This window comes from Branchiostoma lanceolatum, chromosome 1 (assembly GCF_035083965.1).
Source record: "Branchiostoma lanceolatum isolate klBraLanc5 chromosome 1, klBraLanc5.hap2, whole genome shotgun sequence".
NCBI classification, from domain to species: Eukaryota; Metazoa; Chordata; class Leptocardii; order Amphioxiformes; family Branchiostomatidae; genus Branchiostoma; species Branchiostoma lanceolatum.
The window spans coordinates 41,308,266-41,324,398 of NC_089722.1; the positions used below are offsets into that span (position 1 = coordinate 41,308,266).

The 16,133-nt window shown below is 40.6% G+C and overlaps 2 protein-coding genes across 3 annotated transcripts; one reads left to right on the top strand and one right to left on the bottom strand.

The window, feature by feature from the left end:
• Nucleotides 1-234: 234 nt before the first annotated feature.
• On the bottom strand, nt 235-6,539 carry LOC136423432 (pseudouridylate synthase RPUSD4, mitochondrial-like). The gene is made up of 7 exons (XM_066411577.1): nt 5,699-6,539; nt 4,978-5,152; nt 4,026-4,218; nt 3,339-3,373; nt 2,579-2,788; nt 1,751-1,848; nt 235-1,205 (listed from the first exon to the last, which is right to left on the bottom strand). The coding sequence occupies exons 1-7, from the start codon at nt 6,437-6,439 to the stop codon at nt 1,005-1,007; spliced, it is 1,653 nt and encodes a 550-aa protein (XP_066267674.1). The 5' UTR covers nt 6,440-6,539; the 3' UTR covers nt 235-1,004.
• A 99-nt stretch (nt 6,540-6,638) lies between these two features.
• LOC136423442 (GTP-binding protein 128up) lies at nt 6,639-15,285 on the top strand. Of its 2 annotated transcripts, XM_066411588.1 has the most exons (13): nt 6,639-6,769; nt 7,697-7,820; nt 8,214-8,258; nt 8,713-8,843; nt 9,275-9,344; nt 9,723-9,822; nt 10,322-10,391; nt 10,920-11,050; nt 11,597-11,651; nt 12,112-12,224; nt 12,753-12,875; nt 13,751-13,846; nt 14,438-15,285. In XM_066411588.1, the coding sequence occupies exons 1-13, from the start codon at nt 6,731-6,733 to the stop codon at nt 14,442-14,444; spliced, it is 1,104 nt and encodes a 367-aa protein (XP_066267685.1). In that variant the 5' UTR covers nt 6,639-6,730; the 3' UTR covers nt 14,445-15,285. The 2 variants fall into 2 exon arrangements, with proteins under 2 accessions (XP_066267685.1, XP_066267693.1); XM_066411596.1 differs by lacking the exon at nt 14,438-15,285 and having other exon boundaries at nt 13,751-13,850.
• Nucleotides 15,286-16,133: the final 848 nt, after the last annotated feature.

A 16,133-nucleotide genomic window follows, 5' to 3' on the forward strand; every position in this document is an offset into this window, starting at 1 on the left:
CAAGGCTTGCAAAAAGGATTGTGTGCTACGTTTTGTAAAAGATCTTCCACATAATCTACATCAGCTTTTGCTCTGGATACTTTTAGTTCAACAATCCATAATGCTTCAACATTTAGCAAAAATAATGACTCTGCGGACTTGAAGAACAGGGTAAACCTTTTCCTAACACAAGAGAATGGATTCACCAAAACTTTTGACCAACTTGGAGGCCACTTTTGTGTGCGCCGGCCAAATACATTACAGCAGTTGCACTATCGGTCAATGAAAAAAGTTTTATGCATCAGCTCAATAGATGATGAGTGCTTTGAGGTCTCCTTTCTGTAACACAATAGCCGTAGTCATCTGATTTTGACCCACCAGTATTGCAAAAATGTTTATTCAAATGTGTATAACAAAATGTAGTAAAATAAAGGTTCTGTACTATGTAATACATGTGCAAGGCATCATCATTTCTTTAAAAAAAGGCAGGCCATTGCTTAACATTGTGCAATATCTATTGCCATTGACAGATTATCTTAGTTCTCTCGGCATCCATAGTTTACTCATGTTCCTGTGGAGGAAATCTTGTTGTCTTGCTGGAAACTCTACATTCTGCCAATCATTTGTTTGCTCAGTTGACCACAAAAGCACATCTCTTGTTGTTGCTTGATTTACCTCAATTTTTTGGCACTTTGATTCATATAGTTTCCTCATAAATCTATCTCATTTTTCCCTACCTAAAAAAGGTTAAGGTCCCATAACCTTTTTGAGGCCGTAGGGGCAGTTAGTTGTTGAATGTGTCTAGGGTACGGTATCGGAAGGTGGAGCCCATCTCTCTCCTTCTGCCGCCTTTTACCTCCCCAACTGAAGACAGGTACCCATTTTTACACCTGGGTGGAGTGAGGAATATCGTCTATAGTGCCTTTCCCAAGGGCAGAACATTCGTGGCGTCAGAGGATTAGACCACTGGGTTATGGGCCTAAACCCTGCTGTTACGGCACACGACCTCACTTCCTACTTACAGATTACTTAAATCCTTTCGGTGCCCTGATTCGTAGTTTCTTCATGTTCCTGTGAAAGAAATCGGGAAGCCTGGCAGTGAAGTGAAGACTCCTTCCATCCTTGAAGCCGGGCAGGATGATCTGTCTTGCGTGGAGGTGCATCGGGAGGTACCGAGCTTTGGGTTGTTCAATGCCCAGCCTCTCCAACATGCCTGTTGGCAGTCTCTGAAAAATAGGAGAGAAAACAACAAAGATTGAGGCACTTTTCCATGTCTATTGTAATAAAAAAGGGGTCCATTTTGTTGGGGTGCATCGGGAGGTAGAGATTTGGGCTGCTGTATGCCCAACCTCTCCAACATGCCCGTCGGCAGTTTCTGAAAAATAGAAGAGAAAATCAACAAAGATTTAGCCACTTTTGCGCCTATTGTAATAAAAACAGGTCTGTCTACCCCTTTGTCTCAACAGCGAACTTAAAACCACCACAAACATGCCATTTTTTCCCTACTGCGAAATTAAATCCCCACGAACTCAGATGCATTTATGGTGCTATCATCTTCAAACTCACCTGCGGAGCCAGTTTGTTGTGGTTGGAGTACTTGTGGTCGCCCAGGATGGGGCAGCCCAGTAGTTTACCAGTTATGCAAAACAAATGAGCAAATAAACAAACAAACCTGTGGAGCCACTTTGTTGTGGTTGGAGTACTTGTGGTCCCCCAGGATGGGGCAGTCCAGCAGTTTACCAGTTATGCAAAAAAAAAAAAAAACCCTCACCTGCGGAGCCAGTTTGCTGTGGTTGGAGTACTTGTGGTCCCCCAGGATGGGGCAGCCCAGCCCGTAGGACATGTGAGACCTGATCTGGTGCTTCACACCTGCACAGGGAGAAAATAACAGGTGTCACTTCCGAAAATAATTTCATCAGGTTGGTAGAATATAGGATATAGGAGATTCTTCTTACACAACCAGGTGATGAACCAAGACGAGGGGGGATACAAACTTAGCCATGTTTGGGACAGTGTTCTCACAGCAAAAGCACCACCTACATCGGCTACTTATAGTGGTGAGACGCAGTACTCCAGTCAGAAGCTCTGAAGAAGGTGTCTGATAGACATTGAAACGTTAGCAGGTGAGATCAATACCTGGTTGTGTACAAATAATCTCCTACACTGTATATCCGACATGTGTCACTGACCGATGAGTGATCAATTCTATCTAGTAACACCACCATGCTTGTTGATCATATTCCAAATAACGGAATAATGGATCCGGATAACGCAGGGGGCAATCAACAAATTGTCCTGATAACTCAAGCTAAAAATTTGGCTTGCCCCTTGCAAAACCAGTATCAATCATTACGGATCCCTTTGCATGCTGGAAATATGGAGAACTTTGTATAACCAAAGGGCGAGCCATCACAACACAATTGACAACTGAAAATGAAGAGTATAAAGCGTGAGTTTCATTCAGCAATTTTTTCCTCACCAAGTTGTCTTGACATGTATTGCTTTATTTTTACCTTAAAATGTCTGAGCTTCAAGGAAATAACTGAGTGAGGCCTTACACCAGCTGAGAGTAAAAAGCTTGTCAATGAGTTTTCCTTACCAGTCTCCGGCTGACACTCGACCAGTGCGCAGGAGCCACAGCTGTCCAGGACACGGAAGTTAGTCACAGCGACCTGAGCGTCGGTGCTCTTCCGTTTCTTCCTGACCAGCAGCTTTGTTTCCTCGCTGTACTCCGGGACACAGACCATCCTGTAGTGCGGTCTGCCCTGCGCCGTCACTTCTGTCTCTTTAATGGGGATGTCTAAAACACCTGGCGGGGGTAAGTACAGGACGTTATTTTTGCATCATCATCTTGATGAGGAAGATCTTCTTGAGTCTTTCTCTCCTAGATGTTATACTTATTAACCTTTTCCATGCTTCCTAGTCCCATAACTTAAGTCTCCTTGGTGGGGATATCTACAACACCTGGCGGGATTAAGTACAGAATGATACATCATCACTTTGACAAGCTAGTTGTTTGTATGTCAATGAAGGTTAGACATCAAGGTAAAAAGATACGCCAAATAGCAGTTACTTTGTAATTGTATGTTCTTATTTTTTTCTCTCCAAGATACTACACTCACAATAACCTTTTCCCTGTAGCTTAACCTCATAACCAATACACTTCAGTCTTCTGCATAGGGATGGACAGGGTCAAGATAAAGACATTACAATTACATCTTGACCAGCTACTAGAAGTTTGGATGCTCTTGACTCCTCCAAGAAACTGCTTTTCAAAAAGTTAATGTATAACTACATTGTGTATAATGCTAGAAACATGCCTGAATCTTGATCAGAAGAAAGCAGTGATAGGGACTTACCTTCCTCATGTGATGGCACTCCCATAGTCAGCACCCTGGAAGCAACAAATAAACCATTTTTTTTGTCTGACCACTTAAACATACAGTATAATGTTACGACAGCTTATCTACTAGTATCTCTCTTATCTGATGTGATTCTCTTATCCTATTCTCAGTCACTGATGACTTACATTGTGGTACATGCTATCTGAAATGTCTGACTCTAATTAGAGGATTTATCCAGTTCTGTTGCTTACTTCATCTTGTATCATGTCATGTTCTACCTGGATATGTAAACTTCACCAACATATCTATAATGTTGGGAAACTAGATGCAATGCACATCACAGTTTTGATCAAACATACAGAAGAAACAAAGTTTAACAACAAATTGTGTTTTCCTTTTCTTTTGTTGCACTCCAAGTACTCCGCCGCGTGCCTGCGAAGCTGGTGTGTTACGCCGAAGGGCAGTTATACCGGCTATACAGATACAGATACAGAAGTATTCAATATATATACAAACAATAGACAAAAATCTGACGACACCGATGTTGTGCCCTTGGGAAAGGCACTTTACATGACTTTCCTCACCCCATCCAGGTGTAAAAAGGGGTTTATCATGTGCGGGTCACTACACCAGCAATAGCTGCCTGTGTTCCACATGTAATTGTTTTGTTGCAATTCTAATAAAATAAAATCAAAAACCTACCAGTATTTCTTGATGACTTTCCTGAGTCTGAAGAGACTGTGCAGTTGGCGGGCCATGTCATCTGTCTTAGCCAGCAGCATAACTCCGGTGGTCTCTTTGTCCAGTCTGTGGACCAGGTACAGTCTCTCTGTCTTCAGTGCCTTCTGCAGTATGGGGAGGGCGTCGGCTATACTGATACCCATTCCCGGACCACCTGGACAACAGAAAAGTTTGTTTGTTTATTTTTGTTTGGTCTCTTTGTCCAGTCTGTGCACCAGGTAAAGCCGGTCTGTCTTCAGTGTCTTCTGCAGTATGGGGAGGGAGTCAGCTATACTGATGCCCATTCCTGGACCACCTGGATAACAGAAAAGTTTGCTTTTGTTTGGTTGGTTTCTTTGTCTAAGAGTCTGTGCACCAGGTACAGTCTCTCTGTCTTCAGTGCCTTCTGCAGTATGGGGAGGGCGTCAGCTATACTGATGCCCATTCCCGGACCACCTGGACAACAGAAAAGTTTGTTTGTTTGCTTGTTTTTGCTTGTTTGGTCTCTTTGTCCAACTTATGGACCAGGTATAGCTAGTCAGTCTTCATCAGTGACTGCTGCAGTATGGGAAGTGCGTCGGCTATACTGATGCCCGTTCCTGGACCACCTGGATAACAGAAAAGTTTGTTTGTTTGTTTGTTTGTTAAGTTGTTAAGTTGTGAGTCATTTAAATTAGACAGTAAAATTTAAGAATTTGTTTTCCAAGATTCCCTATCTTTATATTTCACACAGCATGTCTACTATATTTGACTAAGATTTGCAAGTAAATCTGTGTTACATTGATGAAGTGTAAGGTATAACTTAAATTAAGGATTAGCAATGTAACCATGGTGTGTGCTTTTTGTGTAATATTCAACTCTGCACAGTGCACACATCTGCAGAAATATGAGGTTTAGAGTTGATACTTCTTGCTATATTCTTTAGCAGACTCACCATGAACTGGAACTCCAGAAGGCTTCTCTATAGCCACGATGTCACCTTCATCATACAGGAGGGATTTCCTCAGGATGCTGGCCAGGGTGTGAGGAGACACATGGCTCAGGTCAGCAACCTGATGTTTCCATCTGTACAGAAACTTTTCTTTTGACAGGTCCAGCTCCTGTATGTCCTGTAAAAGAACGATACAAAAATTAAGACATCTTTAAGGTGAGGTTTAAGACCCTTAAAGAAGGGTATTCTTCAGGATGCTGGCAAGACATGGGCCAGGTGAGGTCTGTTACCTGGTGTTTCCATCTCTTTGGACAGGTCCAACTCCTGTATGTCCTAGCATAAAAGAGTGATAACAACAATCGGGGCTCGAAGTTCATTTTTTTGAATAGATGCACTGGTGCACCTAACCCCGAAAAAAAATAGGTGCACAGAAAGCATTTTGGGTGCAAAACATAGAATTTAGTAGAATAATGTCAGCAAAACATATAACAAAACACGTCTTGACAAGGTGTCATTCAAGCATGGTCTGGACAAGAACCGTAAATACAAGTAAGGGGGCTTAACCTTTGACCTTGCACCTTTGACCTTGCACTGTGAATCAGCTTATTCTAACAATGAGTTTATTCATTTATCTAATCATTCATAAATATTAAGGGTAGTCCCTTCAGTTACTAAGTAACTGATTTCCAAGGGACTCCTCACAAAATCAGAACAAATCAGTTACCTTCAAACCTCTGCCTGTAGCAATTTCTTCCGCCCACTGTTCCTCCCGAAGCCTCTTGACTATGTCTTTAGCAGTCTCTGGTTTTCCTTCCTTGTTCTTCTGGCTTTTCTTATATTCTCTCTCTTCTCTTCTCTGTTCTTTCTGCTCCCTAGCGAGTTGTTCTATCCGTGTTTCAAACATATGATGTTCGTCATCGCCTGGTTGAACCTTTTCGAACTCGCGGTGCTTCCACCATTTTTCGCGCGGTTCGTCGTACGAAACTTGGACGTTGTCAGCAGTAAATTTAGTCTTGTGTCCTCTTCTTTCGTGTTCGTCTAACGTTTCAAACTGCGGTTTCCGTCCCTTCTTCTTTCTAGGTTTATCGAATGTTTGAAGATCTCTCTCGACTGGATATGAAAGAGTATCATCGCTGGATGGTCTTGTGTCTACTTGAGAGCTGAATCTTTTCTGACGTCTTCCTCTATACGACTCAACTTCCCTGTCATTGGAAAAATGTCCTCCTGCATCTGAAAACATATCATACTCATGGTTGCCCCCCTCCCCCTCAAAACGTCCAACGACATTTTCGCCATTTTCAAGCGAGTCGCTAGTTCTTCCGCCTTTTCTTGGAATGGAACAAGCTCCTGAACCATGGATGTATCGTATGTTATAGTCCAGTTGTGATGATTTGGCGGAGAAATGCGTGAAAAGTGACTTTTGGTGTGAAAACATGCGCGACAACAGTCGCACGGGCGCCGCCATGTTGGTTTCCCAGATCTCGCAAATTCTCGAGTTTGGCTAAAAATTCCCATATTCAAAGACCCCCGTTACTTCTGTTGAGGTTGAAATTTAAGTGCAAAACTGAACTCACTGTTTTCATCAAATGTGTATTGAGTACAAATATCTCGAATATATCGGGAGAAAGTCACAGAAAATGGTAAAATATTGCCGGAAGATTTTGGTCACGTGATAACCTGTGACGAGACTTGGCGCGAAGTGAGGTTCCGGTGTGGAGGGAAAGTGCCGACGTCGTGAAGTTTCTCAGAAGAAATCATGGGAGTCTTGGAGAAAATCGCCGAGATTGAGTCCGAGGTGAGGTGGCAACAGTCTTAAGAACACATAGAATCGATTGTATGTTAGTAAAATCTCAAACATAATCAGAAAATTTTATATTTTTAAGAAATGTACGACGTGCATGTAAACGTGCGTTCGAAGATATTGCATCACAGATGAAATCGGGGGAGGGGGGGTGATAATAACTTATTAGCAGACCATATGTTTAGAATTGACATATATATGATAGTACCTTAAGTTTATGTACGTAAACCTACACAAAAATCTAGGTGTATCCATAGTCAACAATTATGTGCAAAGAACCTTGCATCTGAACATTATTCTATATGCTATCCTCAAACTCAAGAAAATTTTTTGATTATCATACAACAAAGGTTATTCTGACAAAGGTTTCAATAATTTGCTGTATAGTAGTGCACAAGAGTACCATTACGTATGTAATACACAAATATCTAGGTGAGCCGATGCACCCACAGTCAAAAAGGTGCATAGTTCCAGTTTGGGGTGCACAAAGTATTTCCTGCCCTCTTAATATCGTAGATATTGAAACTTACTGTAGACTAGCAACATAGTTTAATGTTCTTCGCTTGTACCACATGTATGCCTTATGTTTCACTTTATGTCTGTGCACCATCAACTTGCAAAAAAGCTGAAGGCCCCTGGCTTGTAAACAGTTAGAGTTACTGTCTTAACATTGTCTTGGTTTGCATAACAACGTCCAGGTGGGTTTTGTTTACGTCTCAGGGGCCTTCATATCACCTTTGACGCTACACATGTGTACTTAGATCTACGAAAATGCTTAGATTCTTTATTGATTCAGATACAGTATATGATACTTGTCAACTTGCAATTAGCCTATGGACATGAATTTGCGATAAACTTCTGATACATGCACCCAGTACTTCCAGCCCATATTAATGATCTCTCTGGTATCCCATGACGCAGATGGCTCGGACGCAGAAGAACAAGGCGACCAGCGCCCATTTGGGTCTGCTGAAGGCTCGTCTGGCGAAGCTTCGGCGGGAGCTCATCGAACCGAAGGGTGGCGGCGGCGGGAAAGCAGGAGAAGGTAAATACACTTTGAAGCACATGAACTAATAAAGTTTGGAAACTGTTAAAATGTTAAACTTGATCAATCATTTCTCTGTTGCTACTTTGTCACTTATAATATATGATATCATTATGTATAATTAGAAAGCTTAGTGATTGTCCTTTACAATGACGCAAAATTTGTCATGATCCAACATTCAAAGGTTGAACACCAGTAATGTTAAATGTATAACAGCTCAAAAACGTCACCTGTGCAGCACAGTATGTTAAACATTGTATGAGGAAAGTCACATTATAATTTATCCAAAACAAATGTACAAGTAATGAAATCGTTCACAGTTAATAATACAGACAACACTGATCATTGTAACATCATGACTACTTCATTGGATGCAATCTTGTCTCCATGCAGGTTTTGATGTTGCCAAGACAGGAGATGCTAGGATTGGGTTTGTTGGTGAGTTCCCTCTCTTTCTTGTCAAAGAAACAAATATATAAATCTTAAAGAATTTGAAAAGGTGAAGGTACCTAAACCTTTGTACATGTCTAGTAAAACCAGCCTGTGTGACACGATATGACCAGTAGCAGCCCAATGTAACTTTTATTCCTCACAGTACCATTAGTAATAGCAGCAACCCCTAGCAGTCATGTGTAGTACTGCAGCACTAACCTGCATGTTGAGAGGAATGCCTCCCTGTTAGCACCCTTTAATACAGGGCACTATATAAGATCCAAGCAGTCCAACATGATGATGATAACGACAAGATTCAAAATAATTAATGACGTACTCGAAACATTTTTTTTATGGACTTAAGGAGGGGAAATCTATCACAGGTGTATAGAAAAAAAGTACCTTGAGCTTTACAATATTCTAGAACTTAGAAGAGTCTGTGTGAATGTTTTATTTGTAGGTTTCCCATCCGTGGGGAAGTCCACCCTGCTGAGTAACCTGGCCGGCGTGTACTCCGAGGTCGCCGCGTACGAGTTCACCACCCTCACCACCGTCCCCGGGGTCATCAAGTACAAGGGCGCTAAAGTTCAGGTAAGGACACAACAGAGTTCAGGTAAGGACATGACAAAGTTCAGGTAAGGACACAACAGAGTTCAGGTAAGGACATGACAAAGTTCAGGTAAGGACACGACAAAGTTCAGGTGAGGATGAGACAAATCATTTCCACAGTTCTCAGTTATTTGAAGTGAGTTGTGAAATTGTTTTGTCAACTGGTTTTTAAGTTTTGAAAAGGGTACCACCAAAGTTCAGTTACAACAGAAGACACTGTTCTCTATTTGAAAGAAAAATTTAGCAAGAGCGCAAAAAGATGAAAACAGAGATTAATAGAGTTTGAGGATCTCTACCCTAAGATGCTCATGAAAATATTTAAAAAAAGATATTGAATAAAATGGATGATGTGCTATCACTGCTACATGTATAGATGGGTTATTTGATAACCATTTTTTCTTGTTGTTCCACAGTTGCTGGATCTTCCCGGTATCATAGAAGGAGCCAAGGATGGAAAAGGCAGAGGGAAACAAGTTATTGCAGGTTTGTTTACTTGTGTGCTTACTCAGTTACTGTCATCATCATGATGATATTTACTGTATTTTTAGCTGTACAAAGCATTTCTCATTCTTGTTATATATACAAAATGTATAACCAATGAGTGAATGAGCAATCAGCAGAGGGAAGCAAGTTATTGTAGGTTTGCATTTGTAACTGTAACTGTAACAGCTGTAAGTTGACACAGCTGTAGCAGTCCACAATGCCAACACAACTGTATAGCCTGGAGGAAATCTCTTTGGCTTCATTGCATATTTTAGATTCTAAAAACCAAAAATGATATATGATCTGCTGATGTGGCCTTAGCATGGGACATCTGACTGAAATGATAATTTGAAATGCCATTTTTTCTGTCGTCTGTAGTTGCCCGTACCTGCAGTCTTATATTCATCGTGTTGGACGTTCTGAAGCCGCTCGGTCACAAGAAACTCATCGAGCACGAACTGGAAGGGTTCGGAATCAGGTAAAGTCAGCTCTTTCTTTAATGTTTAAAGGGTAGGGATGCTTCTCGGTGTTAGTGATTCAAAATCTACAGTCCTATGGCCGCACATGGTGTGATTGTCGTATTGAGGATACCTGCGTGCTGAATGGCAGCCACTCCAGACCCTTGCGATCTAGCCCCGCCAATTGTTAGCTTCTCACAATTCAGCCCCTGGCGGTGAAGGTATTATAATAGTAGTTGGCCTACCCAAAAATGATTTTAAAAAAAGATAAATTTCAATGGTGGTACAATATGCTTTAGATAGAGACCACATCTGTCTCCAGGACCCATCCCTCAATGCTGTCCAGACACTATGGGTTGGGTGCACTGATATGCCAACATCTAGCATATTTGCCACCAAAAACCTTAAAAAAAAGAAGAAAATGGAGGACAGAATAATGTGGCATGAAATCTTCACTAACCTAATATAGGAATGATTTGTTTCTTCTTCTGAATGATTTAGATTTTCTTTCTTGGACAGGTTGAACAAAGAACCTCCAAACATTCACTTCCGCAGAAAGGACAAGGGAGGCATCAACTTCCAGCCGGCGGTAAGGCACTTTGCTCACTTTTTTTTGTTCCCTGGATGGTCTTTTATCTTAAAGTTATATAAATGAAACTTGTAGATACATGTAACTTCACAAGAAATCATGGAGAAAACCATTTTCCTATTGAGTTTTGATACATACATTGGTGACTTGAAAATCCACAATCACTGGAGAATTACAGGTGAGTGACACCCTAAAAGGTAAAATGTGTTATCTAGTGTTCACACACACACTCTCTCACACACACACACACACACACACACACACACACACACTATAAAAAGTAATATAACTAGTCCCTAAACAACCTGAAAATCATGTCCCCCGTCTGACTCCACAGGTTGTGCAGTCTGAGCTTGATTCTGACCTGGTGAAACAGATCCTGGCGGAGTACAAGATCCACAATCAAGACAAACACACACACACACAAACATACTCATACACACAGAGACACACACACACACACACACTGTGAAGAGTAATATTAGTCCCTAAGCAACCTGAAAATCATGTCCCCCTCTGACCTCACAGGTTGTGCAGTCGGAGCTTGATTCTGACCTGGTGAAACAGATCCTGGCGGAGTACAAGATCCACAACGCGGACATCCTGGTCAGGTACGACGCCAGCGCCGACGACTTGATCGACGTCATCGAGGGGAACAGGTTCGTTTGTTTGTTCTATAAAGATGTCCAAGTGAAGCTTTTGGCTTGTTTTTTTGCTTATTATCAGCGCTTTGAATTTACATATGTCCTACAAACAAAGGCCTTTGTTTTGTCAATGAAGGTTAGACATCCAGGTACAGTAATAAGATTTGCCAATTTTATCCAGTTGCTTGAGTAACTGTCTTTTTAAGTTTTTTGATTGCTTATTACTAGTATCAATATCCTGAATGTAGATATGTGCTACAAACAACTGTTTATTTGGCCCTCCATTTTTTTATTATCTGAGTATAAAGCATTAAAGGTAAAGGTAGTCCCATAAGATTTTTGGAGGCCCTAGGGGCAGTGGGTTGTTATCCAACTGTGTGTAGGGGATGGTATTGGATGGCAAAGAACATGGACTGAAAATATGAAATACAAACTTAACACTTTTTGTAATTTTTTTGTGTCATCTCTTAAGGTATTGTACGATATAGTGTCTCCTATATATATATAGCTATAATTGTAACTGTTATAATTATTTGAAGTGACCTTTTTCCTTTACCTCAGAGTTTACATCCCCTGCATTTTCCTGCTCAACAAAATTGACCAGATCTCCATTGAGGTAAGTATTGTGGACTCATAGATAAAGCTTCTTAACTGTGCATAACTTAAGGAACTACTGATGCTGCAGTAGAAGATCTCTTTACATTTTATGCTTTTGATTGTGGCGGTCTTGTGATACCTACAGAATCATGAGAGTTGATGTCAAATCCTGCAGAAACAGATACAGACATCTGTCTTTCTCCCTCTCCCCCCCCTCTCTCTCTCTCTCTCTTTCTCTCTTTCTCTATCTCTCTTACGTATGTATATGCATATTGACATGGTACATATAAGACACTGTATAGATAGATGCCTAAACATTTGAAATTCCAACAATAATTCTAAAAGCATTATTATCCCACACTACATGGTCTATTGTAAGGTAGATAAGTCTAAAAAAATTGTTGTTGTTATGTACCAGAGTACCATGTCCAATTGTCGTGCAAAAAAGTTAGCATCTCTATACACCACTCCCCCTATAGGAGCTGGACATCATCTACAAAATCCCCCACTGTGTGCCGATCTCCGCCCACCACAAGTGGAACTTTGACGACTTACTGGAGAAAATGTGGGAATACCTTGACCTGGTCAGAATGTAAGCGTTGTGACTTTTTTTAAATCTTATAGATTTTGCCCCATTAGTTATAATGTTTTCTTGGACATCATATTTTTATAGTTCATAGAGATAGAGAAGAAAATTAGTTTGGCCTTATTCAAATTAGAGGTTTAGCAAAGTAGTTTGCGAATCAAGAATGTCACTTCTGATAGTTTTGGATTCATTTATTTACACATCCTTTATCCAGGGTGGCTCCCTGGGTGACCTAGCTCCGCTTTTCAAGAGGCTTTGGAAATGCATGTACAAAAACAAGAAGACCTACCCACATACCAAATGTCAAGACAATCCATCCTGGCATTTTAGTTATTGTGTTGACACACACACACACAGACACACACACACACACATGAATGCTGACTAAAATGTAACCTTCTCAGCAAAGGTAAAGATGTGTGTGAGCAAAAGTATAGGAAATGCTGAAGAATACCAGTATGTCTGTCCCAACAAGCAAATTTCTGTGATGGATTCTGGAGGCAGCCCTCCTTAACTGTTTGCTTTGATTTGCAGTTACACGAAGCCGAAGGGCCAGCTGCCGGACTATGAGGCTCCGGTGGTGCTGGACCACAGACACTCCGCCATCGAAGACTTCTGCAACAAACTCCACAAAAGCCTCATCAAAGAGTTCAAATAGTAAGTCTCTCTTCTTGAATAGTTTCATCAGATTAGTAAGTGACTGAATGACAAAACTCTTTGTACTCAACCAAGTGGTGTTTAATTGAAGACTCCTTCAACAAACTCCACAAAAGCCTCATCAAGGAGTTCAAATAGTAAGTCTCTCTCTGTGAATAATTCCATCAGGTTGGTAAGTCACTGAATGGCAAAACTCTTTGTACTCAACCAAGTGTTTTATTGATGATGACTCCTTCAACAAACTCCAGAAAAGTCTCATCAAAGAGTTTAAATAGTAAGTCTCTCTCCCTGAAATGAAATAAATGAATAGTTTCATCAGATTGGCAAATCACTGAATGACATTTAAACTGTTTTACACAACCAAGTGTTTTGTTGGAGACTTCTGCAACAAACTCCACAAAAGTCTCAAGTTCAAATAGTAAGTCTCTCTGCACTCTTCAAACTTAAAAAATCTAACCAGTTTGAAAACTTGTGTTTTTGCGTGTTACTGGATTAATGTTTCAAAAGACGTAATGAAAAGGTCATGAAATTTAAGCCTCATACTTTAATTATCTACAAGATAAGCAGTAAAATCAGTGGAACAATCGTGCTTTTCTCCATACTTAGGTGTATTAATCTGGGGCACAACTTGAACATTTTTTATCTAAATTTCTGTCCCTGTTCCACAGTACCCTCTGTAAAACATCAACCCAGAAAGATTTAGAAATACATCCATGGATTTGAAAATCAAGCCTCATATTTTAATGTGGTACTGGATGCACAGTAACATTTTACCTGTCAGTTGAAAGAGCATGCCAAAATCTTTAATGTTATGTTATGTAATTATATCTGGCAATTTTGGTATTGACACTAAGTAACTTGTCCCTGTTCCCCAGTGCCCTTGTGTGGGGTTCCTCCGTGAAACATCAACCCCAGAAGGTCGGGAAGGAGCATGTTCTACACGACGAGGATGTCGTCCAGATTGTCAAAAGGTAAACTTAAGCTTCTTTCCTTCATCCACTAGACACTTAAGATTTTAATCTTCTCCTTGCTGCCTAACGCCATAGCCAAAACACATTTGGTACCAAATAGCTACCTTAGCATGCCATAGGTTGCACATATTCCATTCTTAGTTGTATATTCACTCCCTGAAACTTTGGGTACCAAGGTACAGACTGTCCCCATAGACTCTGTTTTCAACCTGATGTTGCAGTTCCACATTTTGTATATCCTAGAATCAACAAATCAAACAACTGCACAACTGTTATTTGGTGCTGTGTATGGAGTCAAACCTGTACAGGTGATCACCTCTATATAATCACCACCTTGAGAATGTAACCACTTTTTTGTGGTCCCTTAGATAAATTTTTCCATTGACACATTAAGAATCCTGTCTATACTGACCACCAATCCACATAGGCTCTATCGGTCCTCTAAGTGGTCTTCTTGGGCAGTTTTGTTATTTGCACACATGAAGTGTATAGCATCATGAATTGTGGTACAGAAAAGACAGCTTATGGTGTTAGTCTTGCTTTTACTGAAACTGAATGTTGATGACTAATATAGAAATTGTTGTTTTTCAGAGTGTGAAGTGCCAGATGCATCCTGATTGTTACAACAAGAAAGAAGGAAAATGTTCCATGCTACCTGACAACATGTGCCGAAAATGCTTCATTCTTTTTAAAACCAGCTGCAAGTTGATTAAGATGTTATAGCTGCCCTATGTTCCACTGGGAACTAGAGGGATGAGGCTAGGCTAGGCTAGGCTAGGCTAGGCTAGTTGATATCTATTCTGTAACTCTGTTTCAATGATACGAAATTTGATGATGATAAATAATGTTACTCTGCAAGTAGGGGTTGCAGTCAGGGTTAGTAGTGGCCATGATTTCTTTCTCTAGAGTGAGGGAAGTCCAAGAAATGGCAGTAACTACTAACCCTGACCAAAACCTCTGCATAGAGAGTAACTTTATGTGACACTTGAAATGTTGTCATTAAAAAGTTGTCAATTCAACTTGTAGCAGATTAGATGGCCAGTGCCCTCTGTACAAATGTATGATATTTCTGTTGAACTGTATGGATTCTGTTTTAGGCTTGTGAAGACGAAAAGCTGGTCAGTTAAAAGTATTCTCAAAGTAAAGTTGAATCTCCAAAAACAAAGTGTTTACCTCTTCAGCAACTTAACTTGCATGGAACAATGTATCACCTCTCAAAAAGTCTCATCCACAAATATAAGAAATAGATCTAAAGGGGAATTGATGGGGATAAAATACATTAGACTGGTAAAAGTCTGTACACAAGAAGGTTGACAGGCAAAAGCAATACAGAAAAACAAGAACAAAAGTTGTTCAAATTTTAGTTTATCTTGTCTGCATGTGCGGGATTGCATGAACGATGAAATGAACCTTGTGAATAAAACATGTTTGATATTATATACCTCATTGTGTTGCCTCATGTGTTGATTGAATTTGTGCTCTACAGTAAGTGTAAAAGAATGAACAAGTAAATGACTTTGTAACAAGGATATCTGTGATAAAAATGAATTGAAATGACTAGAAGGTGTGGCTATGTTGTAGCAAGGAGGATAGACCCTCTGTTCAAGTCCTTGCTCTGTTGGAGCCGGAGTACACTAAATTCCTTTATTTCTGCTGGGGTTTAGTTTTGTGGCAGAAAAGGAAAGAAGGTTTTTGCAGTATTTTTAGTCTGTAGTTGAAACAATTCTGTAGTACAGTAGCAAAAATTTGGAAATGCATAATGGCTGTGTCATGAATTCAGAGTTGAGAGGTCTGCTAAAATAGAGCCACGCCAAACATTTCAAGATATACAGGACCCAAGCTAAGGACTGCTCCATGGATGCCAGACTGTTTCTAGATCTTGAAACAACCTGGCACTCAGGCTATCTATATAGTATCATATCTATAGAGGACCCATATAGGATCATATAGAGGGGCTGCTGTGTGTAAGCAAGGAGGTTAGAGTAGAGTAGAGTCTTCGGTCAGGTAGGATGTGCATCCAGTTTAGACCGCTCCTTTTCACCTCTTCTTTAGCCAACTGTTTGCGTGGATGGCCCAGTGCCTGAAGTTCAACTTGACAGGATGGCTGAATGGCCCATGGTTTTCCATAAGGGGGTCAAACCTGGCTTTAAAAGCATTCACTGAAGGTGCATAGACAACCTCTTCTGGTAGTCCGTTCCACCAAGGGATAATCCTGTTAGATAAAACCTCCTTGATGTAAGTAATACAGGGGAGTGGAGTAGAAAACCTTACGATCTTCACCCCAAAC

Coding starts and splice junctions, on each gene's coding strand:
- LOC136423432 (XM_066411577.1), bottom strand. CDS start 6,439: ATGGCGGCGCCCGTGCGACTGTTGTCGCGCATGTTTTCACACCAAAAG. Junction 2,789..3,338: donor AGTGCCATCACATGAGGAAG/GTAAGTCCCTAT, acceptor TACCCCCGCCAG/GTGTTTTAGACATCCCCATT. Junction 1,849..2,578: donor CGAGTGTCAGCCGGAGACTG/GTAAGGAAAACT, acceptor CTCCCTGTGCAG/GTGTGAAGCACCAGATCAGG.
- LOC136423442 (XM_066411588.1), top strand. CDS start 6,731: ATGGGAGTCTTGGAGAAAATCGCCGAGATTGAGTCCGAG. Junction 8,259..8,712: donor TGCTAGGATTGGGTTTGTTG/GTGAGTTCCCTC, acceptor TTTTATTTGTAG/GTTTCCCATCCGTGGGGAAG. Junction 8,844..9,274: donor ACAAGGGCGCTAAAGTTCAG/GTAAGGACACAA, acceptor GTTGTTCCACAG/TTGCTGGATCTTCCCGGTAT.